The sequence below is a fragment of the Maylandia zebra genome, linkage group LG12, assembly GCF_041146795.1.
Source record: "Maylandia zebra isolate NMK-2024a linkage group LG12, Mzebra_GT3a, whole genome shotgun sequence".
NCBI lineage: Eukaryota > Metazoa > Chordata > Actinopteri > Cichliformes > Cichlidae > Maylandia > Maylandia zebra.
In genome coordinates this window covers 26,395,335-26,413,600 of record NC_135178.1, presented here as the reverse complement: position 1 = coordinate 26,413,600, position 18,266 = coordinate 26,395,335, and the positions used below count along the sequence as shown (strand labels likewise).

At 40.3% G+C, this 18,266-nt stretch overlaps 1 protein-coding gene across 1 annotated transcript in view; it reads left to right on the top strand.

The window, feature by feature from the left end:
* Positions 1 to 18,266, top strand: part of fbxl17 (F-box and leucine-rich repeat protein 17) — a 233,582-nt gene that overhangs the window by 192,273 nt on the left and 23,043 nt on the right. Inside the window, exon 10 of the mRNA XM_004547163.3 lies at positions 15,202 to 15,344. Within this exon, the coding sequence (XP_004547220.1) occupies positions 15,202 to 15,344 (143 nt within the window). The remainder of the gene's footprint in view (positions 1 to 15,201; positions 15,345 to 18,266) is intronic.

Here is an 18,266-nt window from a genome sequence, read left to right as displayed (position 1 = left end):
ACACACCTTGTTTTGTTTATTCCTTTTTGGCCTTGATATATTTTTAAATCTTTACTTTAAAAATAAATCAGGTAAGGCTCATGATCATGCCAGGACCTCTGCAGGCTGTACCACTGAAATCAAATGCCCAAAGATAGAGTGCACCGATCTGGCCGTAACTCACCTTGAGGCGAGTAGCTGTTTTATCAGACAGCTTCCAGGTCGCTCACCACGATCAGCGCGGTTTATATTTCCAATATGACACCAAAGTAAACAATGCAGTTTAAAATAATAGTTTCTACTTGTATTAATGCAGTGTACCCAGAGGTTTGTGTTATATAATTTATATCATATTGTGGGAAAAACAGATAAGAGACTGATCATGCCAGCCAGAGGTACAGAGGAAACTTCAGATTGCTTCTCTTAAATACACTTTCTCCACTCCTTCCTCCTTTTCTACTAAGCTTCCTTCTTTCTAGTGGAATTTTGAGGACATTACCTACGAAGCAGAGTTGTTACCCTTTCTGAAGAATCCGATGCAGACAGATGTCTAAACGGCTGCCCACAGTTGGAAAGCACTAGAAGAGCAGTTAATTGTTGAGATCTTAGAAGAAAAGTATGAGCTCCCTGCATGTACACTGCTGACTGGATTTTCTGGCTCAGAGGCTGTGAGACACAAGCTATTGCTAATTAAACGCAGGGCCTTACTCGCTAAATTTAATGATTGTTTCACACCCCAACGATAAATCCTTCTCCCTCCTAAGGTGCAAATGGAACTCTGCCATCTTCCCTCTCATCTATATGATTGTGTAGTGGGTCATCTGCAGCAGGTTTTGTAATTAATGTAAAGAAATAAAGAGATAAGGCTCGGAAAAAGTTGTCTGAATGCTTGATATGATGAAATTATTAACCACTCTTTATGTTTTTTTGTGTTTCTTGTAATATCAATGAACCCTGAAATTAACTGCTGCTCTTGCTATTGAACAGGGATTGTTTTGACATCTGGAGAAGATTTTTGTGATAAACTAGTAAAAAGTATAGAACAAGCCATTTCTTAATATTAGATTGTAACTAACAGAGGGCCGCTGTGTACAGATGACCTCAGGGAGTCGTATAAAGGACAGTGGTAAAGATGGAAAAGGAGCATAAACAGGAACACTAACGATCGTTGTATTAAGCCGGGGTAAAAGAAACAGTAAGCACTAGAGGGCACTCTCTGTCTCCTTACCCCTAGGCACAGGTCTGTTCACAGGGGTAGCTACACACTGCAGCCACACGAACATGCGCACGCTCACACAGAGAACATGCTGAACATTCAAATATGAAAGTCAGAATGAGATGTTCTCACAGCTACTAGGAGACAATCAATTTGAATTGTATTAATCAGTGCTTGCACTCAGACCCTCTCTAGTTCACTATTCAATTACAACTGTTACATCTCATCCCATTCTTGCTTTCTCTCTCTCTAGTTCTCCTCTCTCTCTCTCTGCTCAACTCGCTCGCTCTGCCTGGGTCTATATCAGTGTCTCCTACTGTAGCCACTATCTATATTACTATTTCCCCATTGTTTTTTCCCTGCAGTAGCATAGATGATAGGTTTTAACCTAATGAAAAGCACTTCTGTTGAGATTGAAAAGCTCCTTAAACACATCCCAGCAAACTCTTCCTCCTCTGCTCCTGTTTTTCTCCCTCACCCTCTCCTCCTCTGATTTTTTCCTTCCTTAATTTCCTGTTGTGCACCCCCCACCCCCACCCCCCTTCCCTGTCCTCCCCCTTGACATTTATGCTTCAATGGTTCCACCCCTTATGCATCTTGCTACCCACCACTTTTTTCTGCAATCCTTATATCTATCTCTTCCCCCCACCCACCCTCCCCCTCTTTCTATGCTAAATGGGCTGCATTACTGTAATGAGCTGGTAATTTATGGAGGGGGAGTGCAGGACTTGTATCATTTGCCCATTGAGTGTTTGGCCTCCCTAAGCTCACCCTCTCCCTGTGGAAACGCATGCATACACTCTGAGAGCCAGGTCCACACACAGAGAAAAAACAAAGTAGTGTGCAGACACACATTGCTACAAAATCACGTACTTATGTAGAAAAATAAAAGGAGATTTAAAAAATGTTTAGTTCTATTTTTTAGTTCTATTTTAAAAAATTGGGGTGTTAAGCAACTGCCGCAGCCAGCTGCACTGTTTAAAACCGAGTAACTACTATTGCTGTCACATACAATGCAAGCCCACATTTCGTGACATACATACTACCACATGTTCACTTGATGAAATTGAGACTGTTAAAGACAAAAACGTGAATACCCGAAAATGTCTTGTTGGTGTTTCGCTTCCACTGAGTTCCTCGTTTCATCGGTTCACAGTCACAGGTTACGACCATCGTCATGATGGTCACAATTCTCATTGTGGGACGTGTTTCTGTTGTGGTCGTGTAACTCAATAGCTTTCAGTTGAAAGTCACATAGAAGTTAGCAATCAAATATGTTTATACAGCAAGGAAGGAGGTGGGAGATGAGGAAAGACAAAAACTTTGAGGGAGGGAGGAAGGAAAACGATGCAAACAGCGGGGAGGCTTTGTCACACGCTGCTGTTTGTCTTTGCTCGTGACCCTTGCGGAAGATGAAAGGCAACGTAAAGGTTCAACTTCACATGACTCTGACATTATAAATAATTTGTATGTTTGAATTGCACACTGTACCCATGCACGCAGATGGCCTCCCACGGGGATGTTAAACACCATGGCGACAGGCGTTGACCCTAGTCGTAAAGAAGCTAAAGGTCAACACGGCTACTAAGGAGGTAGAGCGACCCTGAACACAGGAACATCCTTTAGAGAGAGGATCAGGAGGAGGGGGAGAGACAGAGGGAGGAAATCAGAGAGGTGAGGGTAAAGAAAACATTAGAGGGGAAAGAAAGGAAGGATTGAGAGCAAGGATTGAGAGACGTGAATGAATGGAGATGATGAGCCAAGCGAATCGAATAAATGACGGGAGAGGTCAGTGCAGGATGGACAAAAGGATCAAAGGAAATGACTCTGTCGAAACTGCTATCTGATCTTTAGGCAGAAGCAGCCTCATCGTCTACTACAGCCCCACTTGTTAGAAAAAGTAATAAAAAGCACATGAGCAGAAACACATAGTAGGTGCCTGTTTGTTTGCTTTGGGAGAATTTTCGATAATGAAGAACAAAAGGGTATTTTTCATTGCACGGTGATTTAATTTAAAAAGTTTTCCTCAATAAGATTCTCGGTTGATTAGATTTAAGCTAAACTACAATCCCATTGCAGTTGTCAGCACGTTCCTGTAACATTCGGGCAGATCAGTAATATTCAGGTAGATGAAACATTTATGATGACACAAACATATCTATTTCCTTTGTTCTACATATAATATGAGGGAAAGTGATTTCCCAGCACACCTCTTATAGTTCTCCTTGTTAGATTTGAGCAAATTATCCTTCAAAGACAAACTCTCACATGGCTCTTTAGCTGCACAAAATTTGGTCTATTGTGTATTTCTGGCTCTTACGCTGACTATGAAGTTACCTCTTGAATAAAAGTGCTTTGTTTTTTATGGGACATTCCGACTGTGCCGCAGTTTGAAAACAAGGTTCTTAAACTGTCATTTTACATTTAAGAGCACTTATCAATTTCATAGACACCGTCAAAGCAGCATTCTCGAGTAAGACATGAGTTATTCTGTGTGCATTTGAAATGAGCCTTGGGAAAGGTTAGCCATAAACTGAAAAAGATGTTTGATCTATAGCCAGGTATTGATCAAAAACACTGTCTAAGCTCATGAAAATGTACACGTGTGTGTGTGTGTGTGTGTGTGTGTGTGTGTGTGTGTGTGTGTGTGTGTGTGTGTGTGTGTGTGCATGCGTGTGTGTGTGTGTGTGTGTGTGTGTGCGTGCGTGTGTGTGTGCGCGCGCGCGCGCGCACTGGTGTACTTTGGCGGAGTGTGTGCAGTGTATACAGTAATGGCACTTGACGTGTGATTTGAGTTATGGCCAGGTATTGATCAGAAAACATCGCAGCGGCTTTAAACTTTACTGTCGAGCTTTTGGTGAGACCTGACTAAGTGTTATTATAGACTCATGAGTCATTAGGAGTTTCTATAAAAGAGACTGAACTCACAACATAGAGAGATAAGAAAGTAACACTTGTTTCTTTTTAAATGCAAATGCAACTTTTCATTGATAACTGCTTCTTGTTATCTTTTGAAGCAATAAAAGTGCAACACGTTTAAACTCCTGCTTCATTTCAATGTTGTGATAGTTTTAGGTTCAAAATCACTTTTCTATAAAATAGTTCCGGCATATTAAAATTTTCAGTGTTACTTACTTACTTAGTCTATTGAAACAACATATTAAAGGAGGACAGTGATCATTGTGACATCACAACATTGAGGATGTCCTTGGTGGCTTGTTTACACGCAGTTTCTTTTGGTACTTTCATTAAAACCTCCTTAATAAACAAACAAACAAAAAGAAATACTTGCTTCACACAATATGTTACACATAAGGCCTTTGTTTTAGGTTCACGTACTTACAAAAAACTAGAAGTCATGTTGCTGAAATTCAAGGAGACGTGGCATATCCATTTTAAAAAAAGTTGGATTCAATCGCACTGCTGTCTAAAAGTCAACGCAACATTGTGGGTCGTTTTTCTTATCGGTTTTAGGATCAAGTGAAGACTCGAGCCTTTTCTTTGGGTGGGTCTGCCTGCTATTAACGGTCAAGTAAACAAATTGTTGTACAAGAAATTGGTATTTTGGCATTTGTTTTAGGGCTGTCTCAGGGGCTAAGTAGGCCCCAATTCATACACAAACGAAAACCACAGACAGACACACACTGTCTAGTGATCATAACAATTTGGAAGGTTTTGTCAGGGGTATGGAAAGAGGAAGTGTATGTCTGGTTAATGTTTCCCGCTGGGTTAAAGTGGACTGAGTGGACTGTTAAAGACTTGAGATAAGGCATAGACACAGACTTAGTGGCACTTGGAACGCTGTGTGTATTAGACAGGGTCATAGGGGTATTTCAGAGGCGGTACGGGTAATAAAAAGGGTTAGGTGTGGCACGGTAGAGGACTAAAATAAAAACCATTAAGTGTGCTTGTCATCGTCTTTGTGTTGGATAATATTCACTGCACCGAGTGATGCTGCTAATCGCATTTTCACCCCATGTGGGTGAACAGCTCGCTATTTTGTTTATTTTTCTATGATAAATTATTTTGCAGTCATAATGATTTAGCTTTCAATGCTTGTTTGTTGTATCTCAAGCCACACTACAGTGAAAGAACAGATGAGATCTCCTTAAAAGCTCTCTTCTCTCTCACCTTCCAGACAAGTTCAGATCGCATTAGGATTGGCAGAGAATACTACGGTATGATAACCTGTACTCTTTCTAAGCAGTATGCATCAACAGCTAGTTTTCTTCCGGATCCTAATAGGAATGATGCAAAAGGGGCCCATTTCTGGGCTCTGGATCCAATAGTAGCGTGTAATTACCTTTAAGACCTGCTCCCTATGTTAAAGGATTAGCCATAATCCATAACCAAACCCATAACTATTGCTATGCTACGTTAATTCCAGTTAGATGCATGCAACACACAGTTCAGCGAATATGAGGCCACCTGTCTTTTTCCTCTTTCCCCATCTTCATTTCCTCTCTTCCTCTTGCTCAGATTTTCATTTTGAAAAGAAGTTGTTAAGCTTTATGCCCCTCCATCTGTGATGTCAGAATTGGATAGCAGTTTCCCTGTTGTATACAATCCAAAATAAGGAATGAGAGAGAGGGAGAGCGAGGGAGAGAAAGCAAGAGTAATGAGAGAGAGAGAAAAGGTGGGGAGGATTAATATCCTCATAGGAGAGGTGCATTGGAGCAGAGGTGCTGTAGGTTTGAAATAGGGCTTAATATCCTGCTTTTACTGCTTATGGCTGTGGGAACCTCAGGTTGTGTGTTTTGTGAGGCTGTAGTCTCTTTCTTGATTTTGTCTTTGGAGAAGAAAGATGTAAACATATAAAACCTCCACACGGTTTATGCAAATAACTATGCAAACAAAACCTGTGAGTGTATTAATTTCAGCATTTACACACTCCAGTGGGGGCAGAAATCCTACAAGTTGTGGTAACGCTGGGAGGCATGTACCAGACAAAGCATGATCAAGAAAGAACTCACTTACAGGGCAGCCAGAGGATGATGTCCAGCCAACGGGGGGGTTGGTTCAATGAGGCAGCAGGAGGGAAGAACCCCCAACTGTCATGGAGACCGTGTGATCGATCGCAGGTCCATCTCTATCAAGGAACTTGTGACAGCTGACTGTACACCCGTCTCTCCATGTTAAAAGAAGTCAGACGCAGGTGACCACATAAGTGTGACTGAGAAGACATTGTTCGGTTTAGAAGTGAAGGAAGAAGCTGTTAAAGAAGCACTAAAACTCCAAAAGGTTTCCAGATACAGGCGACAGCAAAGAATCCCCAACAAAAAACACTCCGAGCTCCAGAATTTGCCTTTCTCAATAAGGCCTCCCACCCGTCGATGTAGAGAGATCGCTGATGATAATGATTATCATTAGCATTTAATGGGTTCTTTTACTGGAATTACTCTGTATGTGTTCTGGTTAAGTATATTAAAATCAAGATTTTGTTTGATACCACAGTGAAATCACATTCACGGCAATAATTGTGCAATTTTATGAGCAGGGAGGTCTTTTTGATCACACATTCCTAATAATCTTCTCAGAATTATATCAGTGCATTCAAATACTGTGACACAAATCACAATAGTAAAAGATTCTGGGCCACCGATGCAGGAAACCCATTCCGCTGAAGCTCCTGGCGCACAGTTTCTGATCTAATGTTAATGCCAAAGGAGGTTTGGAGCTCCGCAGTTACTGAATCAGCAGAGAACTGGCCTCTGCAGTCGGCAACCCCACTCTGTACCTTTGCATCGTCTGCCACTAAGTTGTGGCATTCACATCAAACACAAGTTTTTAACTCATTCATGTTAGGGACATCCCCAGCAGTGAATGATGCGAGAAGGAATTCAACCAATATCTAGGAACAACACAAAACAATATATTTTCACAATTTACAACGAAGTCCTACAATTTTGCTTTTTCCTGTCCCTATTTAAAACCAAAGTTGGTCCACATTGCTCCCCGCCTGGTATAAATATGCATTATTGTTAGCCTGGCTTTGTGTGTATTTTATGATCCTTTCAAACTTCATTTCATCTTTAGTTTGAATGCATCACAAGAAGTGATGGAAGTAAAACCTTGAAACATTGAAAACAAAAACTAAAAAAAGTATTATCCTTCCTTTGTTGATTGGGGAATTGTTTCATCTGAAGACAAAAAGGACAGTGAATAGCTGAGCATAAAAAGATACATTTGAACATACCTGAAACTTCACGACAAAATACAAGGCTACAAAACTATGCGGAGCTACAAAAATACCACATTCCTCACATACGAATAGCTTTCACAGTTTTGCTATCTTTCTTTTTGTTATCTTTTTAGGAATGCACTGTTTACACATTTACATCTGGCTGCAGCCTCCAGAGTGGGATGTTTTAGCACCTGAGGCTCTTCACTTAAATATCTATGGGTTAATGGCCTTGCTAGCACCTATCTACATGCACTGACAGTGAGAGAGGAGGAAACGCTACTTCACAGGTACTGACTTGTGTTAGTAAATGTCAAGGGTATTTAAATTGTTAATAAAACAATTAAGTCTGTTTGGATCCAGAGCAGGAGCCCACCAAGTTCCTGATTTAGACTGGTAATATGATCAGCTGACTCAGGTCTTGAAAAATTATGCCAGCCTCTTAAGTGCTTCATTTTTGCACGAGTGTGTGTGTGTGTGTGTATGTCTAGTAGAGAGAGAGAGATTTGGTGAAGGAAGGCCTGTTGTAGGTCACCTCTGTGATAGCGCCATCTCTCCTTATCACCCCTTCACTCTGTCTATCTGTCCTTGCTCATCACTCTTCCTCTCTATCTCTCACCCTCTTTCTGTCACTCACTCACCTTTCCAATCCTCAAACTTCACATCCTCGCCGCAAGGTTATCGCAAATCAGCTACTAAAACAGTTCTGTATGTGTGTACGTGTGCATTATTTTCACATGCGAGATCAGACTAAATATCAAAGTCACTTTTTCGTTTTCTTTTTTTTTTGGTACTGGCTCTACCTCGCCACTTAAACATCTCGGGGTCTGAGAAGTCCCTCTTTGTGAGAAAGGCACACATCCCTAAAAAGCACGTAAAATCATATAAGTGCACACTGCCGCACAATTGCATGTGGCAGCTGGTTTGCATCAGATCAGAGGCTGATTGCAAAAATGCACGTGCCCTCCGCACACTACCTTCTCCCTGCCCTCTGGCTAATTAATTTCCCAGCTCGAGCATGTCCCACCACAAAGTGTTCTCCCTCCTTGTGTCACACTCAATCTGTTCCTCCTCTCCCTTGTGTCTCTCTACCAAGCCTGGCTGATTTCAGTTCCCCTGGCCTTTGATTGCATTTGTCCAAAATGTCAGGGCAAAGAGCATCACCTCACAGAACCTCTGCATTGCTCATTTATTCATTCTTCTCTTCCCTTTTCTCACTCTTTTTTTTTTCTACATATTTATATCTAACTTGGAAGTTATGGCTCGCTTTTTGTCACATCAAGTTCATGTTTGAGACTACAGCCCAGCAGGCATTTTCCGGTCTAATCAAGAGATTGTCAACAAGCCTTCTCCAGTTCCCTCTGGTTCTCACAAGTTTTAAAATTGTTAATTCTCAGCTCACCGCAGGTCAGCGCGACAGCCTCTCTCTTGTTTCCCACCTTCGATGCGTGCGTTTCTTAAATGCTTCCCTTGGTATGTTGTTTACTGAATTAGTCTCAGCACTCACTGTGACCCCAGTTAGTTTGACCTGGGTACTTTGAAGATGAGCATGCTGTGCTAATCAGTCAGACAGCGAGGCTGGTGTTTAGTCAGGACAGACAGGCTTCAAAGGACTTAAGTGATGTCCGCATCTTGCTATGGAGGCTTCCTTACTTTTTTTATGTGCTTGTGCATGTTTACGTGTCTGTAAACACACTCCTGGGAAAGCCCATTCACATTTTTGCTGTCAGTAAATTGTTTTCATATTACACATTTGTTGAAAAACACATGTAGCTGTATACTTACACACTAACAGAAAAAAACACTCCTTTATGTTCTTCTGTGCAAATTAAATATGTATGAATAGGTTCATGTGACATTGTAGGAATCTTTTACTATAATGAATGCACCTTTTATGGACTAAAATCAATGTAGAAACATCATTTATATTAAAATCAAGTCACAGTCTGTATTTATGTTAACATGCTAACATGTCATTAGCATGTGGCCTTTAACAAGTTATTTATTGTGAGCGAGGAGGAAGACACAAAGTTTGACCAAGTGAACTGTAAAGGAACCATCAGGAAAATATTCATAACAACAAACCTAATGAGAAACTTAAATCACTATTACCCAGCTCAACATGTCTAATTTGGAAAAGCTAACAAAGCTAGCCACAGCTCAGAGCTAGCCACCTGACAGCACCCTTGGTATGAGCAAAGGATCAAATCAGTTACAAGACAAATTATGGAGACAAGTACAAAAAGATGGAATTATAAGTAGTTGACATTTTTAGTTATATAAATTTGTTGCACCTGCTTTTATTTATTAAGGTAAAATGTATAAGTTAAATTGGGTGTACAGCAGGGGGGGTTTCAGGTAATTATTAGTATTTTCTAGTTGAAAAGTATTTTATTTTCAGTTGCTTAAGTGAGAGAAAATCTGGGCAAGTTTGTACAGTTTATTTCTTTTATTATGAAAATACAATTTTGCATTGTTAAAAGCTGATCTCTGTATATGGTAAGTGCTAGTTCCTGAAAGGTAAATTGGCAGATATCTTTTGTCAGATAAATGCTGTTGTCGTGTTATGGTTAAGAATCGTCAAAAATCAGTGCATGTCACACTTCAGAGTCAGAGTCAGCCATGAAATCTCAGCTAATACATCTCTATATATTTCATATTAATGCTAAAATTACATATCTATGTATGTAGCTCTAACAAGTCCTAATTCATTCAAAGCTCATGCTATATAAAAAGAAGTTTAATACAATTTCAGACACATGCATTACATTGCATTATATTGTCTCACCAGAATTGCCCAACCCAAGTTCTGACAAGTCTGTATTTGATTTCTGAGCACCACTATTGGCCATTATTTAACCTTTCTTTTGTGAATTGTCAGACAGTACAAAATAGCTGAGACTAACTTGACCTCGTTCTTGAAAGTGCATGTCAGTATTGATATAGCATTTAAAAAAATATTGCATCTTGTACAACTTGGACAGTATAAACGGATGAGAAGTGAAAAGGGGTTTTCTTTTGGTTTGGGGCACTGAGCAGCACGGTGCAGAGGGCAAAGCTGAGGTTAAGTTTTTAAACACACACAAAGGCCCAAGCGAATGTCTTCAACATTAGACATGACAGTTCTGCTCTCTGGAATATATCAGCCATAATAAGCCTTTTTCTGTTGTTCCTACTGCCATAGTTATACACACGCACAGATCTCACATGCACACACTGCTTCCACAGTAAGTCATTACCTACCATCACATCTTTCATAGGCGTACTGTCTTCATCAGAGGCAAAAATATGGTGTATAAGGTTACTGGAGGCAGTCATGGGGGATGGCTTTAAAGCAATAAGATAGCAGTAATGGCACACCATCATTTAGGAAAATGTAATAAGTGAATATCTAATAAGCCTGTAAAAGATGCTTAACCCCTGAAACTCTGAGGTCAGGTAGGCCTACAGAGATAGGAGAATAAGCCGATTAAGGAAGGTTTCCTCTCACATTGCGGTCATCACAGGATTGACCAGTTCTTGACCTTGCTGTTAGGAGTGTGCTCACCTTAGTATAGAACCACTCTTAGATAAATCCGCTCTTCATGGTATTTGATAACAGCTTGTGTAAGAAAGTAATAGGTTATGAATCTCTTTCTGGAGATAAAGTAGGAGTTAATGGTACACCAGAGATTTACGGTTTTACGCGTTGCTCACCTTTGGTCGACATTTGTCACAGCAGTTTCTTGAAGGCTGTGAGTTGAGCCTGTGGCTAAAGTTGTAATGTTTGTAAAGGTCTTAGCGAGTGAGTTAAGGCTGCGGTTTCGACACAGAAATGCTATTCCTGAATTCACTAAATGGTGCATGACACTCCTTGTATTGACCTGATGATTGATTTGGTGATTGATTGACAAGAAGATACGTTGTTTCAAATCCCAGGAGAACTTAAATAAACAGAAGCATTTGGTTGTAAATGTGACGTCCGCTTGCTTCTTCTGTGTCGATGGAGACTGGTTAAATGTGCTATGCTCAAAATGAATGACATCCAGAATTTAAGGTCAGTATCCCTCTACGCATGCACACACGGAGCAACATCCTAAAGCCATTTTCAGGCAGGGCAGCAGAGTGTGTCCTCATTACTGTCTGTGACTGTGTAGTCACCACTCAGTCACAGCTCACACTGCCAGAATGGGATTTTCCCCTCTTTTCTCCTCTGACTCCTCAACCTCTTTTTCACCTTAACTTCTCTTGCATATCGCTTCATCTATTTCTTAGACAGAAAATCATTATCAGTCAGGAAAGACAATTTCCTGCTCCTATGGTCTCTTATACCCTGCCAGTCAAAAGTTTTAGAAAACTGTATGCATTTTTTTTGATACATGTCAATTCATCGAATTACCAGTTAGCAGAAACGAGCCTAAAAAGTGAATAAAACTTCTTTTGAGCGAGTGTATAATTTCGGTTAAATGATGCTGCACAGTGTATGTTGGTAGAAATAGGAACACAACAGCGTTTTGCATATTTGTCTTACAATTTTCAGTATAAAAGCTTCAAGTGTTTAACTTTGCCAGTTCAATGTGCTGATTACTTTTAAAGTCCCACTATTATATAAAAGATTGGATCATTCAAAACTCTCCACACATTCAAATCTGTTGCAATCAAATGATGTTTAGATTGGCAATTTGCTAAAAACAAGCAAAAAAAATTTTGTAATAGATGAGTGGCTAATGCATAACTAATACACACTGATGTAGCAGTCAGCCGTTTGAGAAGTGAAGGTTTTTACATGTTAAGTGTTTTATCAGCAGTGTATAGATTGATTTTCTGCATCTGTCTGAAAAGTTCTACTATTGTGTGCTTAAATCTTCAGGATTTTATGTTAGATATTTGACATAAACACAATTACATTTCTAGTCTGTCACACATAAAAACATATCTTTTTGTGTTACTTGGCTACTGTCTTACAAAACAAATTCTCCAAGCTCTATTTAGACTCTTTATCTCTGACAATGTGAACAAACCTCTTCATTTGTAGTTAAAAGGTTTCGCTCAAAGCTTTTAGTCATTTCAAAAGTGGTCACGTTTCCATTTGCCATCGGGAGTAGCTGAAATTTATAGTCTTCTGATAGAGAGTCAAAGGAAGAGGAAGAGAAGCACGGCACACACATCCATATTAGACTGCAATGGCAACCAGATGAACTTGTTGATAGAGTACTAAACAAGTCTAAATAGCCTAACACTTGGCTCGTTCTGACAAAGGCATTATCTGACTCTCCAGTTTACCAACTTCACAGCTTAACAAAATGATGTTTAGTCCCATTTGCTCTTCTGTTTCTCCCCGCAGCTATTTCTGACTGCTATATGTTTTCTTTAAAAAGTCTGGAGCCTGTTAAAAAACATTTTAATTAAGTTTAAGCAGGTGGTGTGCCGCTACGTGACTGCAACACATTATTTGTGTAATGCACTGACAATTAGAGACGACTGATATATCGGACGGTATTAACTATTTCCCAGGATATCGGTATCACCATTTATAATGTCCAATAAATGAAAACTGAAGTGAAGAAGAGTTGAGAGAAACACCCTTCAACTTTCTTATGAATGTTGATGTTGCATAGTTTGTTTACTAGAAGGCACTCTGCATCGACACACTCAACAATCAGCTGATCCGGGCAAAGTCGGATCAGCTGACTAAAGCAAGATTATTTTAAAACTGAATAGTCGTAATAATGTAGTAAGGATTCATAAATAACTACTCACAGCAAATCCTTGAGAAATCTGTTTAAGTTTGTGTGTCTGGAAAAAAAAAACATTGACTGATATATTGGATTTTAAACCTCCAAATATCAGTACTGGTATCTGACTTAATATTTCTGTGTGTGTCCAGTTCTGCGGACATTGTAGTCACTCGCACAACTTATATATTCACAGTGGTAAGCATCTGTCTGCTTCTATCTTTCCACCTTTTTAAGTTGCGAGAATTAAAGTTGAAGGGGAAGAAGCAGAAATGTGTGTTGGCAAAGTTCTCTTTGATTTGTTGAGCTTTGGAGCTCTCCTCTTTTATTTAATCTGCCTTTTCCTCAGAAATCTCCTCGGACTCTGCAAGGGAGTTTAAACAGCACCGATATGTGTGTCTCAACATAAGATGAAAGATCCAAGCCCAGGTAATCAAATTTAGGATTCTGTAATCGAACAGGACAAGGGGCACTGGATGGGAAGCCATTCCTTCACTCGACGTCTTTCCGATCTTTCACACGCTCAGGCGAACTCACGAAAACACCAGCGTCTTCATTTTTAGCATACTTTACCAGGGTGCCGTTAGTCAATAAATGACATGCTAGCTTCATGTTCTTTTCACCCATCTGGTCTACTGACTCTTCTTCCCCACGGTGCGTTTTATATGAAACACACTGTAGCTTCAAAGCGGGGTTACTGCCTGTTTAGCCATAATTTGCTATTATGCATGGCATCCAAGAGCATGCTAGAGCCCAAACAGGAACCACATGTGGTGTACTTTAAGCACCCAAAGCTATATATTACATATGTTACATGCTGTACACAAGTTCGTCCCTGGGAGCATGTGCTTACGTGCAGAGAAGCCTGTGCAATACACTGGCTGTAACAGGAGAAAAGAGGTTTAAAAGTGTGGAGAAAAAAGCATAAGATTATTCATTTCCTGTCTCCAGTGGAAAAAAAGCTTCTGTACCACAAACACACAGTGAAATACATGCACGCGCAAGTGCTTCGTGTATGTTTTCTTTTGTTTTTAACTCTGGTCATAGAAGTGAAAAAGTCGGGAGGAACCGATTCAAAGTGAAAGTTCATACGGGTTAATTTTTCCTTGTTCAAGGAAGCTTGTTTATAAAAAAGTTTGACGTAAAATGGATTTCTGCAAATGAGAAAACAACATCAGGGCTAAGTAACTATCTGAAGGTGCTGTCAAAGGCTCTCTTTGTCTTTACCCTCTTCCTTTCATCTTTCTCTCATCCCTCACTCCTCCTCCCACCTTCCCACTCTCATTAGTGATGGTTGTGAGAGTGGAGAACAAAGCCCAGGCCTGCCAATCGATCACCGAGGAGCACTATCAATCGACTCGTGGAGCACAGGTCTCCTCCATCTACCCAACAATTGACGGGTCAAAGATTGATGAGGAAGATTGTTGTGTCTGTCTGTGTTTGTGTGTTAATGCAGCAAAGTATGCCTTTATTGGAGCTACACGTAGATTACAGCGAATGTAATGTCATCGTGTTTGACAGCTGTGCATTGCAATTTGTCAACATAGGAAGACAATATCAAAAGAACAACACTTGTGAGATACGCTACGAGTGTGTGAATGTGTATTTACGTATATGCAGCAAGCGGTGTATGCACAAATGCTCTGTGGTATAACAAAGCCCAGAGAAACTGTGAGATATTTGTTTTTGGTGGTTACTCTTTACCTTGGCATTTTGTTTCTGCCCTGGCAGCAGTAAACATGCACACAAGCAAAATTAAATCGTACACTGGCATGGAGTCACACTTTACTCTGGCACGGTGTCGTTCCCTTTCTGTGCCGTGAGTCATGCCGGTGCTGTAATGGATGAATCCTGCCGAAGTCTGACCAAGCATGGGTGTATGCGAGGATTTGTGGGCATGCGTGTATATTGTCAAGGTGTTGTGTAAACACTAGAATTATGTGTCACAGCTGGCCATATGACGTGCCCTGGTTTCATTTCAAATTCTGTCTCTGTGGGAAGACGCTGCTGTCACATTTGCATGAGAAAGGTTGTCAGACTAACACGTTTTCTTGTTTCTCTCCCTCCTCCTTCCCCACCTCCCCTTCTCTGCTCCCCTTCTCTGTCAACAGCTCTGATAGCTATAGGGCAGTACAGCAGCACCATTGAGACTGTTGATGCCGGCTGGTGTAAAGACATCACGGACCAGGGTGCCACACAGATTGCTCAGAGCAGCAAGTCCCTTCGCTACTTGGGCCTCATGAGATGCGACAAGGTAACGAACATTACTCATATCGTTGTCTTTCTTAGAGCCCGTACGCACAAGCCTAAAGGCTGGTCAGGAGGCATCTGGCAACCAACTCGCTGACTACGCTGATCTTGCTTTATAGTTCAGGCCCTTGCTCTCACAAACACAAAACTGGAACTTAAAATGAACATGTTCAGTTTTTAGCTCAGTTTGATATCATTAGTTGCACCATTACTTTCTTAAAAACAACAATGTCTTCCAGAAATAACTATTTACTGTCAATATTGCATGTTATAAATACATAATAGAGTTGTAATAATTTCAATTCTGGGATCAAAAACAGTTTGAATCCAAATATTACCGTAAAGCAGTCCTGATCAGTGATCATTATACACCAATATTTTAGGGGTTTGTTAAACTTGTGGTATATGAAGTATTTTGCCATCTTAAGGTTGTCGAATATGAATGCGCATAAACAACCACAGAGATGTAGTCAGACACATAGATATGAATACGCAAAAGCTCCATGTTAGGGCCAATTTAAAAGCGTCTGAATGTGGGACGTCGAGTATCTAACTGCAGCCCGTGCCCAGTTTGTCTGTGTGATACATGCGTCACACGGTTGGGTGATAACAGAAGTAAAATGACATGATGACCTGTCTCAAACCTGCTCTGAGATGCCTCTGGGTGAGAGGAGGGACAGTCTTTTCAAAGTCACCCTTACACTTACATCTGGCCTCTTACTTATCCAACCCATAACCGGATGAAAGTACATGTAGTTTTACTGCCATGGTAACAACTCCACCCACGTCGCCAATTGGTTTTGTGGAGCTCCTGTAACACAGATGCATCCACTTAGCGCGGATGACATGAGTGGGATGAGGGCAGGCAAGGAAGGGAAAGTGAAAAGCTGGCTTAACCTAGAAACTGTAGTCTGTACTGATACTGGAGAACCTGGTGTCTTGTTCTGTAGCAGAGTGCACAACACAGGACACCATCCCAATCCTGACAGGCTTCAGTATAGTAAATATAATTGTGTGTTTAATGAGCTTTCATTTCACATTTTACAGTATTCATTTTGGTTTTAAGTGGAGCACATTTAAAAGTCCCTGCTGTGCTTTTGAAAAGTGCAAGTTGGCAGGGAGAAAAACGAGGGAGGAGAGATTTATAGTCATGGCTGCTCAGTGGGCTGGAAACTCATCATTTTTATTTTGTCATTATAAAATCAGTGATATCTGTGTGTCATGGCCTCAAGCTTGACCCTATGGATTTCTATGATAAAAATGAACACACTGAGCTCATTAAGTGCGACAAGAACACCAGTGTATCATATTTATCTATTTAGACTGTAATAAAATGACAATATATGAGCATCTGACAGTGACCCTGTATGTAGGGTCTCAGTGATGAAGCAGTATACTCAGTTCACATTATTGCAGGCATGAAGGTGCATCTATCATATTTATCTATAAGTAATAAAGAGTAACTGCATTACATAGCAAGTGATCACTTAAATTCCATTTTCATCCGGTTCACTACTGCCTCACTGACTCAGTGACCCAACAATCAATAGCTACATCCGTGCTAATAAAAAATTGTGCTCTGGAATGACCCACATCTTTACTGGAATAACATTTTTTCTTAGTTTTTCTCTACCATATGCATTCATGTCTTTCCTATCCAGTGAACAATTCCAGCTGCTTTTCCTTATTTATCTACCCAGTTCTCTTTTCAGATGTGATATTTATACTCACGGTTTAGCCAGAAGGTTGAAAAGATAAATAATTACTTTCCCTCCGCTCTGGAGGGGGAATGTGGGGATGACACAGCTAAATAAAGCAGTAATTGATGCTATTAGAGTTGTAATGGAGTGTGAATCGAACAGAGAGAAGAGTTTGACAGTTTCCAAGGTCAAGTACCTCGCCAGCTCTTAATCACACAACAAATTTACTGCATTCTTACTCCTCCCACACATCCTCCGGCTTCCTTTTTTCATATCCGAAACTTTTGATTAGTGAAATACGCCTGGAGTACGCGTTGTTAAGGCTGGTCAGATTTGTAAGGGCAGAGGACCAGGGGCCTGTACTACAAAGCAGGATTAACTCTTATCCAGGTAATTTCAAGGTTAACCCTGTTTTTAAAAAAGGTGGTTCCCTTCTTACCGGGATGTATCGCCTTGCTAACTTATCTTGCAAGCCTAACCTACTCAGGAGCAGATGAGGTTCCAGATTAGAGATCAGCAGGTGTGAAATCACTGCCTACTGACCAATCAATTCTCCAGAAAATGTCACTGTTCTTGAAAGATCCTCCAGTACTCTGAGCAAAAATAGTAGGAGAGTGTAAAATGTTAATGCGTATACATTAGTATATGGTCATAAAACAGAGCATATATGAGAAATTTGCTTCTAGTCCAAACCTAAATTTGATTTCAGTTTTTATTTTCGGCTGTTAAACAACACCAGACCGGCAGCTGAAATAATAAAAACCAAATCTCTTTTTTAAACATGAACTTAATGAAATATTTGATTATAATCCATCATATTATCCCATGTCATAATGGTAGAGTTGTAAAATTTGATAAATCTGTCAACTTCCACGGTCAACATTTTTACTGGCTTTTCTCCTTGCCTTAAAATAGGCTAGACTTTATTAAATTAGTAGTTCTTTAGTCTCACTGATCGAATACTTATAAAATTGATACTCAGCTATGTGCCACTGCTTATCCAGGTTACAGATGTTAAGGTAAGTTAACCCAGATAACGAAAGGATATGCTGGTTATGTTAAACTGGCTTTGTTACACAAGCCTCCATCCAAGGCAAACTACTTTGTTTGATGTTGCTGTCTCGCTATTTATGGTAGCAAGAAAGGGTTAGGACTTGGTCAGGAGTAGAGGGAGAGAAAGAGGAATGGGGGTAATACAAAATTTGCTCAGAGAGAGGGGAAAGTGA